The sequence below is a fragment of the Pteropus alecto genome, unplaced genomic scaffold (genome assembly GCF_000325575.1).
Source record: "Pteropus alecto unplaced genomic scaffold, ASM32557v1 scaffold50, whole genome shotgun sequence".
NCBI lineage: Eukaryota > Metazoa > Chordata > Mammalia > Chiroptera > Pteropodidae > Pteropus > Pteropus alecto.
Genome location: NW_006431918.1, coordinates 12,664,737 through 12,686,516, shown reverse-complemented (window position 1 = coordinate 12,686,516; position 21,780 = coordinate 12,664,737). Strand labels below are relative to the sequence as shown.

The 21,780-nt window shown below is 37.9% G+C and overlaps 1 protein-coding gene across 3 annotated transcripts in view; it reads left to right on the top strand.

Annotated features, from left to right (window-relative positions):
* PINX1 (PIN2 (TERF1) interacting telomerase inhibitor 1) overlaps window positions 1-21,780 on the top strand; it is a 68,063-nt gene that overhangs the window by 16,328 nt on the left and 29,955 nt on the right. For all 3 annotated transcript variants that reach the window (XM_015600695.2, XM_025042962.1, XM_006906297.3), the window contains one exon: window positions 5,439-5,515. In XM_015600695.2, coding sequence (XP_015456181.1) covers window positions 5,439-5,515 — 77 coding nt within the window. The remainder of the gene's footprint in view (window positions 1-5,438; window positions 5,516-21,780) is intronic.

Below are 21,780 nucleotides of genomic sequence, written 5' to 3'. Positions count from 1 at the left end.
GGTTTGGGAAATCTCACTCCCGAGTTGACTCTTAAATTATTCCACATCATTTCTTCATTTCGTGGAGTGCTGACTTGGCATCCCATGGTCAATGCGAAGACAATGTTAGAAATCATGAGAACTGGGTGGTAAATCCTGTCTTCCTTACTCCCTTCCCAGTACTTATGGTCAATTGTGAGCGCAGTTGTCCTTTTTAACCACTAAGTGGCAGTCTTGTATTGCTAAGAAACAATTTAACGTGAACTCAACTCCAAATGTTTTCCTGTAGAACAGTGTTATTATGCATTGTGTGCACTTTCCAGGCACAAAAACCTACTTATTACATAGTATACTTAAAGTATTAATATGATAATTTATGCTGTGATATTTAGTCACCACTGGATGATTCATCTGTACAAGATTAGATGTACCTTTCTACCTCGAAATGGCAGGAAAAGCACACCTCTTTGCTTTAGTCTTGATGGCCTGATTGGGAATTCCCTAACTCCTAGAACCTGCCTGAATAGCAGTGGCAGCTGGAATTCTCACTACTTTAAACCATTAATGGTCGTTCTCATTTGGGTCCAGGACCCCAAAAGGTAGGAATGGGTTTGGTTTAAATGAGAGCCTATGGCAGAGCTGAATAGTGTTTGGGAGCCGAATGGCTTTCGTCATGTTTGCAGGAAGAGACTGGGGCTTCCCCCTTCGCTCTCCCAGTAGATGTGGTTGCATGACTCTCGTGTTGTCCTTTTTTTTTCTCTCAGGCTAGAACCTTCTTCGTTGCTTTTCTGTATGGCTTCCAATTCGGGTTTCTGTCTACCCCCTGCCTGCTGCAGAACAGAAGGTAGTCCTTGTTGGCCCCTCAGTCCTTTTGAAGAGAGGCTAACTGGTCACTTCATACCCAATCCCTTATATATTCCTCCTTTATTTTTAATTAGACCCTATAGAAAGAAGTAGAGATAGAGCAGAAGGGTGTTGAGCAAATTAATGCAATTAAAAGTGTCTATAACTCTTGAGTGGTATGGTAGCCTTTTTAGCTTTCACTCTTGCAAATAAAATCTTCTGATGTTCTTTTAGTACCTGACTACATGCATGAGTTCATCCGAAGCATTTGCTGAAGCTGGGATAAACCTCTTTAGTCTACTTTAATCTAATGGGTGCTGGGAGTATCTGCTTTTTATTTCTAGTTAAGCTACTCCCTTGCCCGTTGACCCTGTCAACCTGCCTGGTGTGTCGTGCCTTCATTTTCTCTCTTTTAAATTGAGGCGTGCTTATTTATTAGCTTTTCTTAGGGAGAAGTGGGGCACTGGTATGATGCAAAGAGAGTTAGGTAGCAGAGGAAACTGAGAAAACAGAGGAAATGCAGACTGGGAATAAGTTGAAAAAATGGGAGAAGGAGGCAGAAATCCAGGTAGTAAAGAAAGTCATTATTTACCACCTATATTAACAGTCCACAGGGAAAGTTTATTTTAAAGTCTTTAATTTACTAAAAGAAAAATTTTCGTGTAGCACAGCTATTGTCACTGGACATGAATGATAAACTCTTGAGTTTCCTCTAAGGTAGACTCTCTTAGGTCACAGGAAACCTGGGTACTGGCCATCACTCCCAGACAAATCACTTAACCACTTCCCTTCTTTCAGACTCAGTTTCCTCTTTTGTAAGATGAGGAAAGATTTTTAAGTCATTATTGAGTTCTAAAATAGGTTCTATTTTAACACTTGCCAGAAATGACTCCATTATATGGAACGTTTGATTGTTCAGCATTATGGATAATAAAGATTTTAGCCCATGGGTGTGCTCATAATGGAAGTAAGTAATTTGCTTATTGGATGAGAATGATTCATATAGTAACTCCATCTATGGTCTAGAAAACTAATAACTGAGAAGATGTCATTTTATATAGCTTGGTGTGAAGAGTGAAGGTAAAATCTTTACTTCAGCGAGGTTACAGTAGCAATGGCATTGTAAAATTTGCGACTGCCTAAGTATTGGCTGTATCATTTTAGTTCTGACACATAATTATTTTTTTCTCTAGTCCTAAATTTATAATTTTATATTTGAAATAATTATGTACTTTTAAAAGTTAACTTCATTCATATTTGTTTAAAAGCCAAACTTCAAATAGTTTATTTTAATTCAAAAAATGTTTGGCAATGCTATATCTGCAGAGAGGAAACAATAGGGAAAATATCAATTTCTACCAAACCGTTGAAGTTTTTCTCTATACAGTAAGCAGTTGCCAAGAGACATTCATTGCTTTTTCCCCCAAGCTGTGCAATGGGTAGATGAAAAGTTGCAGAAACTGTACTTGTGCAGTTTTATCATGATAATTTGCTCAGACTTCTTATCCTTGTGACAATTTGTAGTATTTTGTTTCTTAAACAAGGAAACTACATGGACAACACGTGTCCTGGTAGTTGGCTTGCTCGTCTGGAAACAGACTGTAGTATTCCTAGCGTGGTTAACTCCTCCCCACACTGTGCCTAGTGATGGGCAATGAAGTTCCTCTTCTGAGTCTTTTGACATTTAAATATAAAGTAGCACCATTGCAGGCTTTAAAAAAATTTCGTCTTATTATTATTTCTCCCCCTTCTCTGATTCTCTCACATTTTCTGGTTTTCTGACATTATCTTTGCAGTGAAGTTGTCATAATCTTCTGTCCCAGGCTTATTATTGGCCTCATGTGTTTTCACGTAAAAAAAAAAAAAAAAAAATCAAAATATAATATTATTTGTTTTATCCTTGATAGGGGAATGCAAATAAATTTTCCAGGCAAGTGAAACTACCTACATAAGCCTTAACATTTTAATAAGCTTATTTCTCAAACCTGCATTTCTTTGCCCTTGCCTCTTTATCTGAGTAAAAAAACTCCTGAGTTTTTGAGTTTCAGTTATCATATAATATTTTATAGTTTTCTCCTTAGATCTTGTTGGGTTCTATATATGACTTTTGCCTTTAAACTAAAAGGCTCCAAATCTCTGATTCTTAACTTCCTATGTTTATTTTTCATAGTTTCATTTGCTTCCCATGTGGACTTCTTGGTGTCGTATGTGTGTCTGGCTGTAGCAGTAACATTCCTCCCTTCTAATTTGCTACTCTGATAGACTGGAAAACCTGATACTCATGATTATTAGAAAAGCAGCTGAAATGATCATAAACAAAGTGCTCTTCTATCTGCTCATCCTTTCCTGGATCTTTGTTACATCAACTTGGAAGCCCTTTTTTCCTGGTTCTCAAAATGTTATGGCCAATTGAAGACTAATAGATACAAGATCCAAAACCAGACAGATAACATGTTTCTTAGTCTGTTCAATTTTTTGATTGTCATTTTCTCTGAGATCTATCAACAATATTTTCTGTGATTTGACTGTAATTCAGAACTGAGACCAAATAGCTTTTAAACTCATTTATGTATATTTTATTTAAAAGTGGCCATAATTTCATGACATTTGTAAACTATTCAACCAGGACTATTAACAAATAACTATTTCAGTATTGCTTCCATCTTCCATTTTTACCTGCCTTGGAGTTCCTTTCCATTGGTCTCTGACTCTTAATTCTTCTCTGTGTTTTGTTTTCCAGATCAAATCCAGAGCAAGGCCTGTAACAATCCTGGTTTCTACATTTACTTAAGTGAACTTTGCTAAAGGATAAAAATTTCTGAAACAAGAACCCATCACCAAAACTTTAGAAACACTTGCACCTTCATTGGTATAGCTTACTGTCTCTACTAGCTTGGCAGTTTTCCTTTTGATGTTTAGATTTGTTTTTGATCTCTGCATGTTCATATTTTGGCGTCCTATTTTAAAATTGTAATCTTTCATGTACTCTCCCTTCCTTAATCCCCCCAGCATTCCTTGTAGTTGAATTGCTGTAAAAGAGGTCTGAATTTGCATTTCTTTTAGGCTTTCTGTTCCATTTCAGAAGATAGTTTAGGATAGATGGCCAATACATATTTTGAACTAAGTACAACTCCTTTTTCTGAAATAGAAACTGCAACCCTGAAAGTGCTCTGCAGTGCAAAATGGGTTATGCTAATGACAAAGCTAAGAATAGGTCTCCAGACCTTCTGAGGGTTTGTCCACTTCTCCCCACAACGACCAATTTTATTCCCCACTTTTCTGGTTTATTTTCTGAGTTCCTATCTAGGACATGCTTCATTTTGTTCTTAAGTCAGTTTCCTTTGTGGTCTTTTGTCTGGGTTCTACTTAATAATCCATTAGAACCAGGAAGCCTTCATTTCTAGCTTGGGACTAAAAGGGAGAGCAGAGTAGAGCCACAGAGGAGCATGTCCTTCCTGATGAGAACAGGCCGTACTGACTGGACCATTGAATATGGTGCTGCTGCCTCTGAAACTTGTTTTGGCACCTGGCTTTGCATTAAATTGAAAGGTGCTTTGTTTTTTAATTTCATGGAGTCACTGAGCAATATCATATTTGAATGCCCCGGTGATAGTCAGTGAACTAGAACCTTCTGGGTCATGACATTACTTTGCCAAGTCAGTTTGCTACAGGAAACCAAGTGAGTCAATGACAGTGGAACTCAGGCTTCCAACTCAAAACAAAAATTCCTGTGTCTAACCCAGAGCCACACTCCCCCAGAGCCTCAAAACTTTACATGTAGTAGTTACATTTTAAAAGGCATTTACCATGAAGTTGACAAATGGAAATACATTTGGTTGATTGCTCATAGAGTATTTTTGGTAGAAGTGGTAATTCCAAAGAAGTGCATTTTAAATTAGTTTATGGGTTTGAAATTAAGTAAAAAAGTTTAGTGTTTTTAATAAGAATCATGGGTCCTTTTGCCACTGCTCTTGCCAGAAACCATTTAATTTCCTGCTCTTACCATGTATCCTATTATTTAAGGCTGATATAGCCATAACAAAAAACATTTCAAAAGAAAAACCTAAAACTCTTTCACCCTAATACAATAATTTTTATTTGCATTTATTCTTTTGAAATTTTCATTCATTTTATTAATTATTGAGCTCCTGTGTGTCAAATACAGTATGTTCTCATTCATGCGTGTATGTGGGGTCTTGAGGCTTTATCTGTATTTCTTAATCCTAAGTAAGTAGCTCATGTCGCCTTAAAGTAAATAAGATTTATTTTATAAATGGGAAACCCAGAGACCCAGAAATTATACCTCAAAGGCATACCAGTAGTAGAGGTAGCTTTAGAATTTAGTTTTTCTCTCAGTCTACATGCTCTTGGTTGTTTCTACCATTAAGAGAATGTCATAGATTCTGGTTCTCAAACACTATTTGATTTTTAAGTGATTTTAAAATTTAGTTGATTTTATTAAAGAGTTGTAGTCTGTGAAGAGGAGATAGTCAATAGTTTACAAAATTGTTTCTTTTCCAAAACCCATTTTACTTCCAGAAGTTTTATAGTTTATATGTGCACTCCATATTTTTGAAAGAATAGTCTTACTAAAAGGCATTGTGTTGTTTTTCTAGGGAAGGATCTGTCATCTCGGAGCAAAACAGATCTTGACTGCATTTTTGGGAAAAGACAGAGTAAGAAGACTCCCGAGGTATTAAGGCACATACAGCTGTTATTTTCTGTTTCCACGCGATTTTCAACTGTGTATAGAACTATTTATCACAAATAGTTTTCAGACAAAGCTACCAAAAAAGAACTTTTAGAGGCTTTTAGAGGCTTCTTACAAAGGCTAAATGTGATCTTCTTAATAATAATAATTCGTAGATAATATGTTTTATAGGGAATCTGAAAAAGGATATGTATTAACTGGGTTTCTTGTTATTGTCCTATGAGATGTAGACTATAGCCTTAGGGATGAATCCTGTTGCTGATCTATTCAGAGGGGAAGATCTCTCTCCCATCTCCAGGAGAGGCAGAGGCTGCATGCGTCGATTTCGTTTGCTTTGCTCAGACTGCATCACTCTATTTGGAATATGACTTAGGGAGGAAGAATATCTTATGCGTACTCCAGTTCTGGTCTGTTCCATTTTTAAAACATTTTGAAATGGTGTTGGATCAGCGTTGAGAGTCTGGAAGGGATTTAGATGTAATATTTCTTCTATTGTATAATGCTGTTTTTTTCAGAACTAGAAAATAAGGATAGGGTGACCAAACTGCACCCTAAATGGAATGAATCTATAATTTATAATCATAATTATTAAATTGGGCTGTGTAATCTAGAACAAAAAATTTTGCACCATTTTCAATTATAAGATACAGCCCAGGCTGTAGTGTATATGTTGATATTAGAATTTTTTAAATGTGGATTTTTAGAGCTAATGAGATAAAAATATTTCAAATTAACATTGTCTATGCAAGTCTGGAATATATGGTTGCTCCAGCTATCACTTAGCTAATCTAGTATGTCATACTTATGTTCCTGTATTGGTTCCCAGTCAAGGCCCTTGATGACTATAGAACAAAAAAGACTCGTTTCATTTATTTCTGCTATTTCTCCTGACTGACACATTTTTCTAGGTTGGTAGCTATGTGTTACTTAATATTATTTTCAAAGATTCTGGAATTACCAGTTGTTAGAAATTTTGTTTGGCGATTTCCTTTGCAGGTTAGGACTAAATTTTTAGTACTTCAGCATTCTTCTGTCCCTATAGCTTTATCCCTGAGGACCAAGGAAGCAGGCCCCGGCCAGAAGGGAAATGTGGGCCCAGGGCTTGCCGAGGGGTGGTGCCTGTGGGTCTGTGCTGAGTCGTATCATAGGCAGGTGGCTTCTGATATTGGGCCACACTAGATGCTTCATTTACCAGAGGCTGTTGGAAAGAGCAGGGGTCATCAGACAGCCCCGCTTCTGGTTGCATCTCTACCTCTCAGTGGTTACTGTATCACCTGGGTTAGGCCCTCTGCCTTGTTTGCTAAGGACTTTGCATCTGGCTTATCTGTCTTCCTCTTGAACACCTCTCCTTTGACCAAAAAAAACAAAAAGTGATTTCAGGATCCTTTTGGAGACTCTGTCACCTCTGTTCTGCCCTAACAGCCCCCTCCTGCAGCCACACTGAACCTTTGCTTTAGCCCCACATCCCACCGTGGAGCCCTGATGCTAACCCTCCTGTTCTAGCTCTCAGGCTTGCATTCAGGTTGCACTGGCTTTTACCAATCCTAGCATTCTTGGATTCCTTGATCCTCCCTTTTCTCCCTGCTGCCAACCCTACTGCCCCTAACCGTCATCTCTCCAACACTCTCTTTGAAATTTTACAGTTGAGCAGATCAGGGAAGGAAATATTATTTATGGGCTTTTGGTAGAACTTTAAAGGAATTTACATGGTAAGCACAGGAAAGTTTTTCATTATAGAAGATCAGAGATTTCTAATCCTCTGGCAGACATCTACATGCTTGAGGACTTACTGGTGTTAGGTGTCAGGTGTCATGAGGTTTTCAACACTGTTTGGTGTTACTTTTTGGTGGTGTAATCATTTGTGATCATGTTAAAGTGAGTCAGTATTTGAGCTTCAGAAATAATTGCACACTACTAGCCCAGGGAAAGTTTATTTTGGTACACTTGGTATAGAAAAGACCAAATTTGATATAATACTATGTTTTGTGCAAGATTTATATCCGGGTATATCTCAACCTCTCATTCTAGTTTAATGTTTTCTTCTGATGATGCATTTAAAATTCTAATTGTTTGGAGGAGACAGTTTTCTATCACTGTACAGCTCTCGATCTTTAGCAGTGGTTCTCCACAACCTTTTGACTCCAGTCACCTAAGGAGCTTTTAAGCAGCGTTAATGCCAGGGTCCTACCCCAGACCTATCAAATTCAAATCTTGGGTGAGAGTCCAGGCTTAAGTATTCGAAAAAGAAGAAATTTTGTTAATTAAAAAAAAAAAAAAAAGCCTGCCCAGATGATTCAAGTGATTATTATGATGTCTAACAAAAAATAAGAATTGAGACCCTCTAGTGGAAGCCCTGATATGTAACTGTATTGGTAGAGCTTCTGGCCTCAGGGTCACGAAAATCTCCTAGGACAGGGCTTCTCACATCTTAGTATGTACGCACATCTGGGAATTTTGTTAAACTGCAGATTTTGGTTCAGGAGGGTGGGGAGGACCCCAAGATTCTGCATTTCTGGGAGTTCCCAGGTGGTGATAACGATGTTGGTTGTGCTGTGCTGTGTAGTCCACACTGAGTAGGTAGGACCTCTGCAGTATTTTACATTTGACACACACCTGCATGTATGTATAAGATAGAATGTATTTAAATCTAATCACACTTTCAGACACCAAATAAGAAGTCTTTCTGCAAAGAAGAGTCACCTTTAAATTTAAATTTTACATATATGTGGATTTTCATATATAGAGTTTGCTTTTATTGAGGCACACCTGTACCTTCCCCAAATACCCTGTTGCTAAGAAACCTTACCGTGTTAGTTACAACAGCCTGTATAGCCAAGGGCAGGAGGCCTTTGATCAGATTTGTTGGAAAATACAATCTCTTTTGGCTCCTGTTCACAGCTAGAAAGAATATTGCTTTGTTCTCACTCCCTTGACCCCCATAGCAACATTGGCCTGAATTTGTATTTGGCATTGCCAAAGCAAAGGTGCTGCTGGAGGTCAAATACCTGAAGAACCTCAGAAACCAGGGCAGCATCTAGTGTTAAAGCAGTTAAGACCTTGCCAGGTGCTCTGCATAAGGTGCTGATAGTGATCCTTACTTTGCAGCTAGATGTAAAGAACCTTGGGCATTGACTACCTCTGGGTTGGGGCAACATCATATCTCTCACATTAGCCCAAGCTTACTAATTTCTACAACCCCTGACTGTTATAGTAATAGAATTACAACTTGATTAAGCATGCGCGTGTGCTAGACATTGTGCCAGACACTTACGATAGTATCTCATTGAATCCTTATAACAATACTGTGAAGTTGCATTATTAGCACTCTTTTAGCAATGAGGAAACTGAGACCCAGCAAGGTTGTTACAGAGCTCCAAAATGGCACAAATAGAATTTAAATCCAGGTCTCTCTGATTCCAAAGTCTGTGTTTTTTCCCCTCTACCACAATACTACCAATGTCAATGAACTTTTTTGCATTTTAAGAAAATCTACATTTAAATGATTTTAGTTATGCTTTAGAAGTTTTCTTTGAGATTTTTTTTTTTTTGTCAAAGACAAATAGTTAATGCTTTATCATAATGTTGTAGGAAAATGATTGGCTTTTATTCTCATTTTGCTGAAAATAATGATTTAACTTTTAAAACTTCTCTGCTTTGCCTTCAGTCAGAGTTGAACTGTTATGGGTCAGAAGCATATTATAAATGTCTGGGCTAGCTTTGGGAATGATTTTACTATGTCATTGGAACTGTAGGCTGATGTAAGAAAGAGCTAGCTTGAGGTCTTGGAGCATAGATGCTGTGTTATTTGTACATTTTCTGGTCTCTCAAATGAATTGAATGATCTGAATATATTTATATTCAAAAAACATCAGTATCCTTTAATAACAATCATGAGGTCTTTTTGCTTTTTATTTTTTAAAAGAGCTTTTTCGTTTTGAAATAATTATAGGTGCACAGGAAGTTGCAAAGATAGTTCAGAGGGATTCCATTCGCCCTTCACTCAATTATCCCAGTGGTGCATGTTACATAAGTAGTACAGATGGAAACCAGGAAATTCACATTGGTACAGTCTTTGTGCCTAGTTCTGTGCCACTTTCTCACACTTGCGGATTGTGTAACCACTGTCTCAATTAAGAAGCAGAACTGTTCCCCCGCCACAGAGGTCTCCATCATGCTGCTTTCATTATAGTCACATCCCCTCCACCACCATTTCTAACCCCAGCAACCACTGTTGCCAACAGAGTTGTCTAATTTGAAATACAATATTTGTGAAGCATCTGATCTCTTGGTTTGATACTGAGTCTGCTCATATCAGTAACGATGAATACCCAGGCTTTCAGGGCTTGTTGTAGTCTCTATGACCTACCTTCTGCACTTATCCAGGCGAGATTTTATGACTTCTGTCTTACGGGTCTTTAGAGGAAAACTCGTAGAAATCAGATCATTTGATGTCTTTTAAGTACAAGCCTATTAAGTCATTTACTTTAGTAATTTCAGAAGTACATCAAACTGTAAAGTGATAAATAAATGCAAAGTGGTGTTATTATGTGACAGGTTTGTCATCTATAACACATCAGTATAGGAGAGCTCCCTGGTACACTCATTATAGTGAAGTTGGTAAATTCCTTTAAATTGCATACAAAATTTGTTTGTGGGCATGTGTGCATGTGTTTATGGGTATATAAAGTTCAGTGCTTTTAACAGATTTTCAAAGGAGTCATTGATCAGAAAAGAAGCTTTAAAATCGAGACTGCATAAAAAAATCTCTTCCTAGTCAAAAAAGAAAATCACTTAAAATGAAAATTTTCTTTGTGAGAGTAGTAGGAATGAGCCTTGTATTGTATAATAGAACAAACTGTGCCAAACCAAGAATCTTGTTCCTTAATTATTTTCCATATAATATATGGAAATAAAAAGGAAATAACATCAAAACAAAACAATCCAAGCTAAACCTAAGATGGCTAGGGCACATTTATAAAATTTAAATTAAACCTTCTATCCTCTTGCTAACCTTCATACGTCTAATGAAGAAATAGATCCACTGTATTTTTACATGTGGACTTTTTCATCTGTCACAAATATTGGGCAGTGGACTACATAAAGAGAGAGGACTTGTGTTGTACTCATTTCCAGATCCCTAACATGTGATAAAATCAGTATTTGGTACATGGAAGGGATTCAGTAAATTGAAATTTCATTGTTCTTCTCTTTTTTAAAAAATGGACATCGTAATTGTTATTCATGGTTTATGTAGCTTCAAAGTTGATATTTGAAATATTTTTTCCTTTTGAAATATTTTGATCAATAAATAACTTTTCTCTGAGAGTAGGAAACATTCAACAGTTAATTTCTAGTCTCATGCCAAGCATAACCCACTGGTGTACATAGTAGATTTTTGAGAAAGGATTATTGAGTAAATGTTTGCTTTGACATTTTATGATTTTCAAAATTAATCCCATTTGCCATAAATTAGCTTTCAGACATTGCATTTCACTCTGGAATAGTTTTTCATAGTCTTGACCATTTTCCACTGCTACAGAAATTAAAGACTTCCTACTTTTTCAGGGACTATACTTAACTTTCTGGTATTTAGTGTCCCCTCAAGCCACAGAGCCTATCCAGGGGCACTGTTTCCTTAGCCAGATCTGGCTATTCAGTACTCCTTGCTTAAACAGTGAAAGATCACAAACTACCAATAACTCAGAAAACTTTTAATAAACTCTTCTGTGTGAGTATAGCTAGTTGGTTGTACATTTCTGTACATTTCTAATTTTCAAGTCCTTCTTTACCCCACCATCTTTATACTATATTATTTGGAGGACAATAACTCTGAATTGGAATGCACCTAAATTGGAGATGTATGCACTTTCTACGGAGACAAAGAAATGATCGAATATATTGAATTGAAATTACTAGGGCCCCTTGAGACCTGCAGCCAGTACTTGTGCTGGCCAGTGCCTGCCAGGAGTTGTAGATACAAGTGTGTGTGTGTGTGTCTGTGTGTGTCTTTTCTCACTTGGTTTGCAAGTTGGAGTTGGAGACACTGAAAAACAAATTCCATTAGTTCCTATCTGGTTGAACTTCCTGATACTCCGGGTTTTTTTTCCTCTCATTTTTTCCCTCCCCCACCTTCCCAATTTCCTTCCTCTATCCAACTTGTTTCCTGATTCAGCCTTATCACTAGAGAAAATACTCCTAAACCATATCAAGGATTTAGAATATGTTACCAGCATTCCTACTTTGTTTCTGCAAACAACATGTTTCTGGCATAGGCTCTTTGCAAAATAACTGTCATTTACTTCACCTCTATAACCTGATTAGAAACCTGTGAGTCTTTCTTTCTTTTCTCAGTCCCTAGCTGTGTAGTCAAGGTGGCTTTCTCTAAGCCACCCTAATTTAGGGAATGGAAGGCATTACAACTTTGCCTTCAAGACTCATCTCTTTAAAGCAAAATGAAACAAAACTGCAACCACCTTCAAAACAGACACAAAAAAAGATAACCTGTTCGAACGAAGGAAGGGTTTGGTTTCATTCAGCTCCACGTTCATTGTGCCTTGTGTTAGATTTCCGTGCTTTCTTCCTCTCTCCCTGTTTGAAGCAATTAAAATCTTCCTTGATAAAAAAAAAAAAAAAGAAAAAAGATCACTTTCCTTGAATTTTTCTGATGCCTTTTGCTTTTTGAACCATAGCATGACTTCTTTGTGGTTTGTGTCTCATTCGCATCAGTTATCAGGAATCCCCTTTCTTTTTAATTTCTTGCAGATTGTTCAATCTGAAAACTAAAGCAGACCTTTCTTTTTTGGTTGATTGAATTCATGGGGAATTTTGACCGTTCTTTCTTCTAGTTTTATAAACTGCCCTAAGCAGCTCATTGAGAAGATCGTTGGGGAAAGAAGAGATCTTTTTTTAAAATAAATTTTTTTTTACTTGAAATGTCTTTGAATTGAAGGCTGTTTCTCCTTACTTCTGAATTTTCATGTTAATAACCTATATTTGTGAATTGGGTTGAGTTTGGGAAATGGTTTACAGGGTGTGGACTCTTAAAGTCGAATCTCCCCTATTCCTCCAACCTCTATCACTCTACCTTCCCCTCCCCACCTCAGATCTGGGCATCAGCATTCAAAAGTTGGACAGCTTTCCCTCTCTAGTATTTGTAAAGTGATCTTCGAATGAAGAACCTTTTAGTTAGAGATACATTTGAACTAAGCCCACAACAAGCCAAATAATACATTTAATGTCTAAAGTTTATTTTTACCAGCAATGATGACATCAGTAATTTTCATCATTATTTTGACCAGTGATAACAGAATTAAGATTTAAAATAATCTCTCTAAGCTGGGACTTTGGCCAAAACTAAATAGATGAAATTTATAAAGATATATAAAGTCTCATTTAATTCTGGAAACATCTAATTTGGTAGATCTAGATGAGAATTAAATTAGAGGCTGGGGCATGTAACCTAACCACAAGTTTAACTTAAGCCAAAACACATAGTATGCCACTGTCTTGACTGCAGGCTTGGGCTGCACTAGAAGTGTTGTTCCCATATGCTGAAAGCAACAGTCTTTTTGCTTGTTTTCTGCACTGGTGACTGTATTTGAACTGTTCTGTTAGGACCAGCTGCCGTGTTTTAAAAGAGTGCACTCAGAGAATGGTATTAGGGACGTGGGTATCTGGAAAGCATGTTATGCACAGGAATGAGCAGACAAGCAATTAGGGAATTCTGCCTTGACTACAGAGAGATCCTGACTTTGAATGTTGAACGTTTTCAGTGGTCTTCTAGAAAAGGAACGGATTTGTTTGGTATGCTTCATAGAAAAGAACTACTACTAGTTGATGAAATTCATAGAAAGATTTCTACTCAGAGAAAGGAAGCAGCATGGGCTGGGAAAGCGGGCCTGCTATCGGATGTACCTCGTGGTTAGTTTCCTGTAATAGGTATGAGTCGGAACTAAATGCGTGAATCCTTTCAGGCCTAAGGTTCCCTGCTTCTGAAGTAAAGAGAACACATGAAATACTCACATTTGAAAGGGTACTTGAAGTTTTGCGTTACCTACTTACGTTCTTTATTCAGGAGATGAATGTGAAAATCCTTTGGTGCGTTCAAACAAGAAATTAAATAATCTTGAGGGAAAATAGCAGCTTGTCTTAGCGATTTAAGACTTAAAAGAGTTATTAGAAATTTTGAGTGTCAAGGTGAAATTAGCTGTCTTGGATGTTCTTATTTTATCTGTTATTTTAACTTGGTTTTCTTATCCATAAAATGAGAGTGTTGAATCACATGTTCTTGTAGTAGACTCTGTTTTCCAAAGATGACCTCAGTGATATCTTCCTTTTCACATACTCTTCTAGGTTGACCCATCCCCCTCTGCTTCCATCTGGGAAGGCTTATAACTTGCTTGCGGCTGATAGAATCAAGTGGTGGGGATGCTGTGTGATTTCTGGGGCCTTGTTAGCTAAACTACTTGCTCTTACAGCCTTTAGCCTTGATGTAAGCAGTCCAACTGCCCTGAGCCCCTAAGCTGTAAGAAAGCCCAAAGTAGCCCACATGGAGAGGCCAGGATGCAGAGAGTTATGCCGGTGCCCCCAGACTACCTGAAGGGAGGGGGGACCAGGGCAGCCTACTGCTAGGCCAGCTCTAACGCTTTTGACCACAACCTCTCTAGAGAAACCCTGAGGCCAAACAGCCCAGCAAGCTCTTCCTTGAACTGCTGACTCATGGAAATGGTGAGCGATAATGAAATGATTGTTAATGTTTTAGGCCGCTAAGTTTGGGGGTGGTTTACATACCTAAATAACTGAAATGTCTTTCTAGGATCCATCCTTCTGTGGTTCTCTGATTGTACATTGATGGTGAACATGGTAGAACCTTCTTAACCAATAGAATAAGGAAAGATGTCATCCAAGGAAATGTTCCGTTTCTCTGGTTCCTCTACACGGAGGCTCATTCAGTGGGATATGGTACCGAAAATAGGCACTTTAGAGTTTGATAAGCCTGCATTTGAGCCCATGAGTAGTTTGAAGACTGTGTGATTTGAGGCAAGTTATTTAACCTCTCTGAGCCTTGGCTTCTTCTTCTGAGCCTTCAGGTAGTCTTGGGGTGCTTGCATAACTTTTTCCAGTGGGGATCATAAATTATCTAGCACAGATTGAGGAATAAGCCATGTAAACCTCTTGGCAAAGTCTCTATCATGTAGTAGGTACCCAGTGTATCTTAGTTGCTGCTAAGATTGCTATCATCATTGTAATTGTTAGCACACTCGAATTTAAGGTGGTGAGTAATAACTTCAAAATGAGACAATTTCAGTCCATGCGCACATAGTCACATACTGAACAATATGTAATATAAATGTAGTGACTAAACTCACTCATTGCCAATGAGTCCTCTCGAAGTCCTCTAGCAAAGAGGCTTTTCATTGTCATATTCCCATTACAGCAATTATAGAGGACTTCTTGGGATATCAATTTTGTTTTCATTAATATTTAAGATCAATAATGGCTAAGGCAGTAGTTTTCCTTCTAATATGATATCTTGTACAATTTTGGGTAGAGGTTTAAGCATTTGTCTAGAGTGTAAAGAACTCATTACTTTAAAAAATGAAAGAAAACTGAGAAGTTCTTTATCATTGGCATTTATTGAGTATTCATGGAGATGATGGTACTGAATTTAATAAAAAAATTTTTTAAAGGATTCAGTGCTATCTCTATTCCCTAAAGATATGCATTATTTTAGTACCTTTGGAGTCTGTTTATGTGAAGATAATAAGATCCCAGGCACAGGAAGACCCTTGGGATTGTGCCCCTAGTTTATGCCCCTGCATCTAGTAGGACTATTTCTGTCATCATTCTGGAAATCAGTCTGATTCAAATAACAATAGTAAGAGAAACAGACTTTTAATGTGAGTTTCAGAGATGAAGTTAGATACAAAGAATGTCCCCATTAAAAGAGGGAGAGGGTAGTACAGGTTATCTGGAGAAGTCACAGAAAATTTAACTTTTGGGGACATGTGGAATCAAATGCCATCTGAGGGAATTGAGGGACAGTGCATTTAGGAGGCACTGGTAGACCATTTATCATACCCTTTCCTGTCACTGAAATCCATCTAGACAACATAACATCCTTGGAGATATGAAAACTAAGATAAAATAGTAAATAGTTTACCAACGATATTAAGTTTCAGCCAAGATGATTCTTTGTGCTTCGTAATATGTTCACTTCTATTAATACCCTTGAAGCCAGACACAAAAAAATATTCTCTTATAGGTAAAAGTTATAGGTATGGTTCTGTTTTATTCTCTTCCACAACAAATATAGTTTGTTGGCACTTATTTCGTGATGGAAAAGCGGAAAAACTTCAAAAGTTATAAAAATTTAACCTTTTATAATTATTTACTGAGTACCCAAGTGTCCCAGGCATTACTCTAATTGGTGAAACTACAAAGAACTTGGCCCTCTTCATGGACTTCATCGTCCTCTGCTAGAGTAGATAGGCATATAAACATATTGAACATAATGAATAAATTCTCTACGAGAGTCTAACAGAATCTTTTCTATATTTTTCCCACAGCATCTTGAATGATCCTATGAAAATGTAACTGAGATCATTTTCAGTACTTTGTTCAAAATCTTCCCAAGTTTCTCTGTCACACTTATAGTAAAAGGCAGATTCTTACAATAATAGCCTGAGGCCCTACACCATCCTCTGCTGCCTCCCCCATCACACCACACACACACACACACACACACACACACACACACTAACTCACTCACACTCACACTCACTCTCTCTCTCTCTCTCTCTCTCTCTCTCTCTCACACACACACACACTCACTCACCATTACTACCCTACTTCATCTCTGCTTCATCCTTGCCTACTCTGCTCTCATCACACTGGCTCCCTTGCTCTTCCTCCAGGACTTCAGATTGCTCTCACCTCAAGTGTCAGTACTTGGTAGTTCCTCTGCATGGCATGCCCCCACCTCCTTCCTTCACATTTTGTCATCTCAGTCGGTCTTCCTCGATTACCCTATTTATAGTCAAAAATGCTAACAATAACAACAGAAAACCTCGACACTCTTGTACCCTCTTCTTTATTTTTCTCCATAGCAGTTACCACCATCGGATGTACTAGTTTACTTGTTTACTGTCTTCCTCAGAGTGGAGCCCCCACACGGCAGGAAGTTTTGTACTCTCTAGCATTTAGAACCATGCCTGGCATCAGGTAGGTGAATTGAATTCAGTTGTCGAAGTATGCTGGAAGCCAATTGAGAACACAGACCAGGGAGCCATTAATTCTTACTGGGAATGTCAGAAAAAGCTGCAAAGAGGAATTAATAATTGATAAAGGCCCAAAGAGCACGAGTCTCTGGGTGGACCAGTCAGAAAAGGAGACGTAATATGAACAACAGCTTATCCTAGGCCTCAAATTCAAATGTCAATGGAGTCCAGGCATATGCCTGTAAATGTGTAAGTCAGTCTGACTTTAAGATAACAGGGAATCAGCAAACTGATATCCTGTCCGAAAGTATCCAAAATTCATAAATAATAAGGATGATGATGGTGGCGGTAAATTCTCGTCAAGACAAGTGAAATATGTTTGTGATCTCATCTGACACAGACTGCTAGTTTGTGATGTTTGGTTTATTTGGAGATGAAAAAGTTGGGTAGTTTTACGTGTCTAGGTGTGGAATTTCATAGCAAAGACTAGCTGCTTAGACCATCTCATTGAGTGTGCTAGGCAGCATACTGAACATATTTAAGATGAATTTTTTCTCTTCTGGATATCCAAATATGCACATCTGTCCTCTATAGGAACTGTAGTCTTCTGAGATTTGAACTTCTACTTCTTTGTGCTTTGTGGACTGTCAAAGGCATAGGGATTGATAAGAAGCTCAGAGAGCTGGTGCCACAGTCTGCAGCTGCCTTACTGAATTGAGATCTGTGTGTAAATAGTGTCTTAGGTTACTCGCTGCCTCTTCGAATTCAGAGTGTAGGTGAAATCATTCCAAGTGAGTAAGAAGCATTACAGAGCTAGATTTTCTATTGAGCACAGCTTTTGATAAAAGGAAGAAGAGCCGGATATTGACTTTTTGGTGCCCGTTCTATCAGTGGTCTGTTAATCAACAGAGGATAAATTATTGCTCTTCAGAGACAGGAAAGGATCCCCCTTGGCTTGAAGACATTTCCACCTCTCTTTTCTTTGTTTTTTTCTCTTTATTGGTAGAGGATCTTTCCTCCAGCCATTTGCTCCTTGGGGGTTTTGTTAAGGACTGAAGGGAAACTGAAGGGAGCTCTTTTGATTTATCTTCTATCCTTTCCTTTTGGTCACTCCACAGGGCTAAAATAGCCGAGTTGGCTTTAATATGTCGCCATTAGAGACCAAACATTAGCTGGAATAAACCATCATGCCTCACAATGAAAAATGTCCCCTGATTGGCTAATTAATCAGTCAAAGGGGAATGACATGGCTCTTGGCTTGAGGGACTCTGCTAGAGAGAAACAGGCTGTTGATAAATGGTTTTCCAACAAATTCATATATCAAGGAAACTTAGTCATTTTTTAACTATAGTTTGTGTGACTGCAGTTTTTTTCCAACTTTTTCTTTTCTGCTGTTCTTGCTGTTTAGGCCGTGTTTTTTGTTGTTGATGGAAAAATATAGGATTTTAGATATGAGAAAATAAATGCTTTCTACTTATTCACATCTCTTAGTTTGATTGGTTTTGACTGTCTAGATTTATCAATAGGTGAATTCAGATAGCTTTTTTTTTTTTTTCAAAATAACTTATGAAATTAAATTTTCCTGGCTTCCATCAAAGTTAAGTCCTCCATATTCTGGTCCACACTGCCTGAGTTTGAATCCTGGCCCTATCCATTCCTAGTAGTAAGATACTGGGCAAATTACTTAACCTCTCTGTGCTTTAATTTCCTCACCTTTAAAATGGGGATAATAATAGTGTCCCCTATGAAGATGGTTATAAAATTAAATATCATTTATAAAGCATTTGGAACAGTGCTTGACAGACAGTGATTACTTTAAAAATATTCAATGTAATTTTTTAATAAAAGTAATATATAGATATAGATTTAAAAACTTGAGCTTCACTAAACAGCACAAGGAATGGCATTCTTCAGTCATACTTCTCACCTCTTCACCTCCCAAGTCTGCTCTCTACAGCTTCTTCAGTTCTTATTAAATTATATGATATTTATCTTTATTTTTTAAAATAACATCTTTGTATTTTAAAATAATATCTTACATCGACTTTCTTGATGTATTAATTTTTAACATTATCTGGATTTGTGTTTGGGTGGGTTAGGATTTAAGCCTTTCACTACTCAAAATACTGATGTATTGTAATTATTAATTTGATATTTGGTGTTTATATTTTTGTGACTATGTAAATGCCATTCTCTGTTAATCCAAGTACTGTAATTATGTTTCTCTTTACAAGTTTGCTTTTTTGTTTTTCTGGGGGAGAACAATAGGTGTATCCATGTAATTATTCTCATACCCTCTCTTCCTTCCTCAAGGGCTGGAAGCAGAACTTGAGCTGCACTGGAAGGATTCAGACAGACAGAGTGGACAGGCCAAGGGCAGTGAAAGTGGAGGCAGGGGTGTGGGGCAGCAAAGATGTGAGAGGACAGAGGCTGTCTGGAGGCGGCTGAGCTGGTGCTGGTAGAGATTTGTGTTATGCATTAGTGGGCATTAGCATTTGGAACAGAGGTCAGGGCAAGTAGGTTTAAAATGTCATCGTCATCTTTCAATTACAAAAAGTTGTTAGTGCCCAGTTTATTTTTGTCCTAATATGTCCTAGTTTACTCCTTCCTTAAATCATTTTAATAAGTCTTCTCATCATCCTTATTAGTATTCATAGATATCAGGGATGGAAGCCAGCAAAGAGAGAGAATAAAGGTGGACAAAAGAAGATTGCCACAAGAGAGTAGCTATTTAGATCTTTCACAGAATATAGTTCCCCTGTTCTTTGAGCATCTCATTCCCCCATAGCTAGGGGGTCTACCTTTTTTACTTATGGTTCATCATCCTGGTCGCATGGGACAGAGATAAGGTGTAGAAACAATGGAGTATTTGATTCCTCCTGGGTCCACTACCATATGTCTGCTCCTGACTGCTTGGGAAATCTAGAAAGGAAAATTTAGGAATGTAGGGTAACTAATAGGTTTTGTCATCATTTGGGTTCTGTCAAAGAGAATGGGAGCAAGATCACAAAGTGATTGTTTTATCATAGGAAGAGAGAATGGAATGCAAAGCTATTTCAGGTCTGAAATGTCCAAGTTTGATCGGTATTCCAGGAGTGAAAGGTGTTTCCATGGAGTGAAGTTTACTCTATGTGCGGACTGAGGATTTCGGAGGGAATTGTCTTTAGTATGAGTAAGTCCATGTGTGTAAACCACAGAGGCTTGTCTCACCAGCCAAGGTCACCCAGGTGTTGTCAGCTCCATGAGATTCTTCCTGAAGTTGCTTTGGATCTGGAGGAAAGGGCTCCTCAGAGATGTGTGTTGTGAGATTTATGGCTTGGTCCAAGGGGAGTCTCAGTTACTCTAAGTCTTGTTCCTCTGCTCCTCCAGTCCCCAAGCTGTCTTTTTATTTGTTCATTTCTTTCAAGTCTTTGTGTTCTTTTCTTTATCATCATTGTACATATTTTAGTTTATCAATAGGACACAATCATGACTTGTAAGGCATACAGTATATCTTTTACTTCCCTTTCACATCGGAGGAATGATATAATAAGTAGGCCGTATTTCAGCGCATGACGTGATGTTGTCTTCACCACTTCCAGCCTGTTACCAGCAAAGTCTCACAGGGGCCTCTGGTGGTATCCAAGGTCAATGACAGAAGTACCTGTATCTTTTAGGCAAACCTGTTCATCTAGTAGTTAGGATTCTTACTGATCACAAGCTCAAACATCCAGGAGGCAGGCTAGAATGATAACAGAGGTCCTATCTCATTAGTACTGGTTTGGCACAGTTCAGTGAGTATTGAATTTTTGAAGTCAGGAAACTTAGGTGTTAGTCTTAGTTCTGTCACTTAATCCTCAGTGTGACTTTGGGCAAGCTACGGAATTTTAGAGCTAAAAGAGACCATATAGTTCTTCCCTAGACTTTCCCTCCAGAAAAGGAAACAGGTCCATAGAAGTTGATCTGGGCCACCACAGGGGCAGGCTGACAGGATTCAAGCTGTTAACTTCTAGAGGAGGGCACCACGCCACTTATCTGGCCACTAACCTGCTCTGTGCTTCTGCTTCTTCATCTGGGAAATATGGATGAAATAATGTGTGTGAAAGCACTTTGAGACTCATTAAGGCATAACGCAAATGTAAAGAGTGTCATTATCTTTGAAGTGACAAGAAGTCAGTGTAAGCAAATACCCAAATCATATTCATTTTCTCCTATTTTAATATATGAGAAACAGAGTTTGCGGTACAATTTTGTAAGCCATCAATGGAAATTCATCCAATTCCTTTGTTTATTCCCACCTTACTTCTTTCTGCAGGATGAGGCATGATTAATCTGTCATACTACAAGGAATTCACTTAAGTTTTTATACGTTCTTAGGATACCATTTTTTAATAGCAGAAGGAATATAAAATTCTTTGTCTCTATCTTTGCGCTTGTGATAATAAAATGTAGCCCTGAAGAGACCTACACCAAGGATCCAGCAATGTGGTGACTGTCTTACATGAACTTAGGGTGTGCTCATGCAGGAAAGAGAGTGAGGCCAGGCTTGTCATCCACATGCTTAGTTACGTGGGTCCTCCTAAGTAAGTGCGTTGGTCAAGTTGGTTGGAGGCTGTGGGAAAGCAGAGAAGAGAGTGATATATATATATATTTTTTGAGGCTAGTGTAACATTAAGAATTTGTACTTTATTCTCAAACAGATCATGTAAATAAACTTCATTCTATTGTTTTAGTTAACCATGACCAAGAGAAACCCAATTTAGTCATAATAGCACTTGCAGTAAAAGAACCAAAAATAATTATCATTGACATTGTATAATCCTCCACTAACATCTGTTGTGTTTATACATATGCAGTGTTGAAGCATTCACTAAACCCTTAGATTTGTACCAAATTCTGTATAACAGACTCTTATTAGGTAATGTCCCTGCATCCAGGATCTCACTTTGTGGAAGTGACAATGTAGATAGAAAAATGAAATTTAAACCAAAACTAAGCGGGGCAAAATTCTTAAAGAATAGAAGTAACAAATGCAAAAAGTGTAGCATA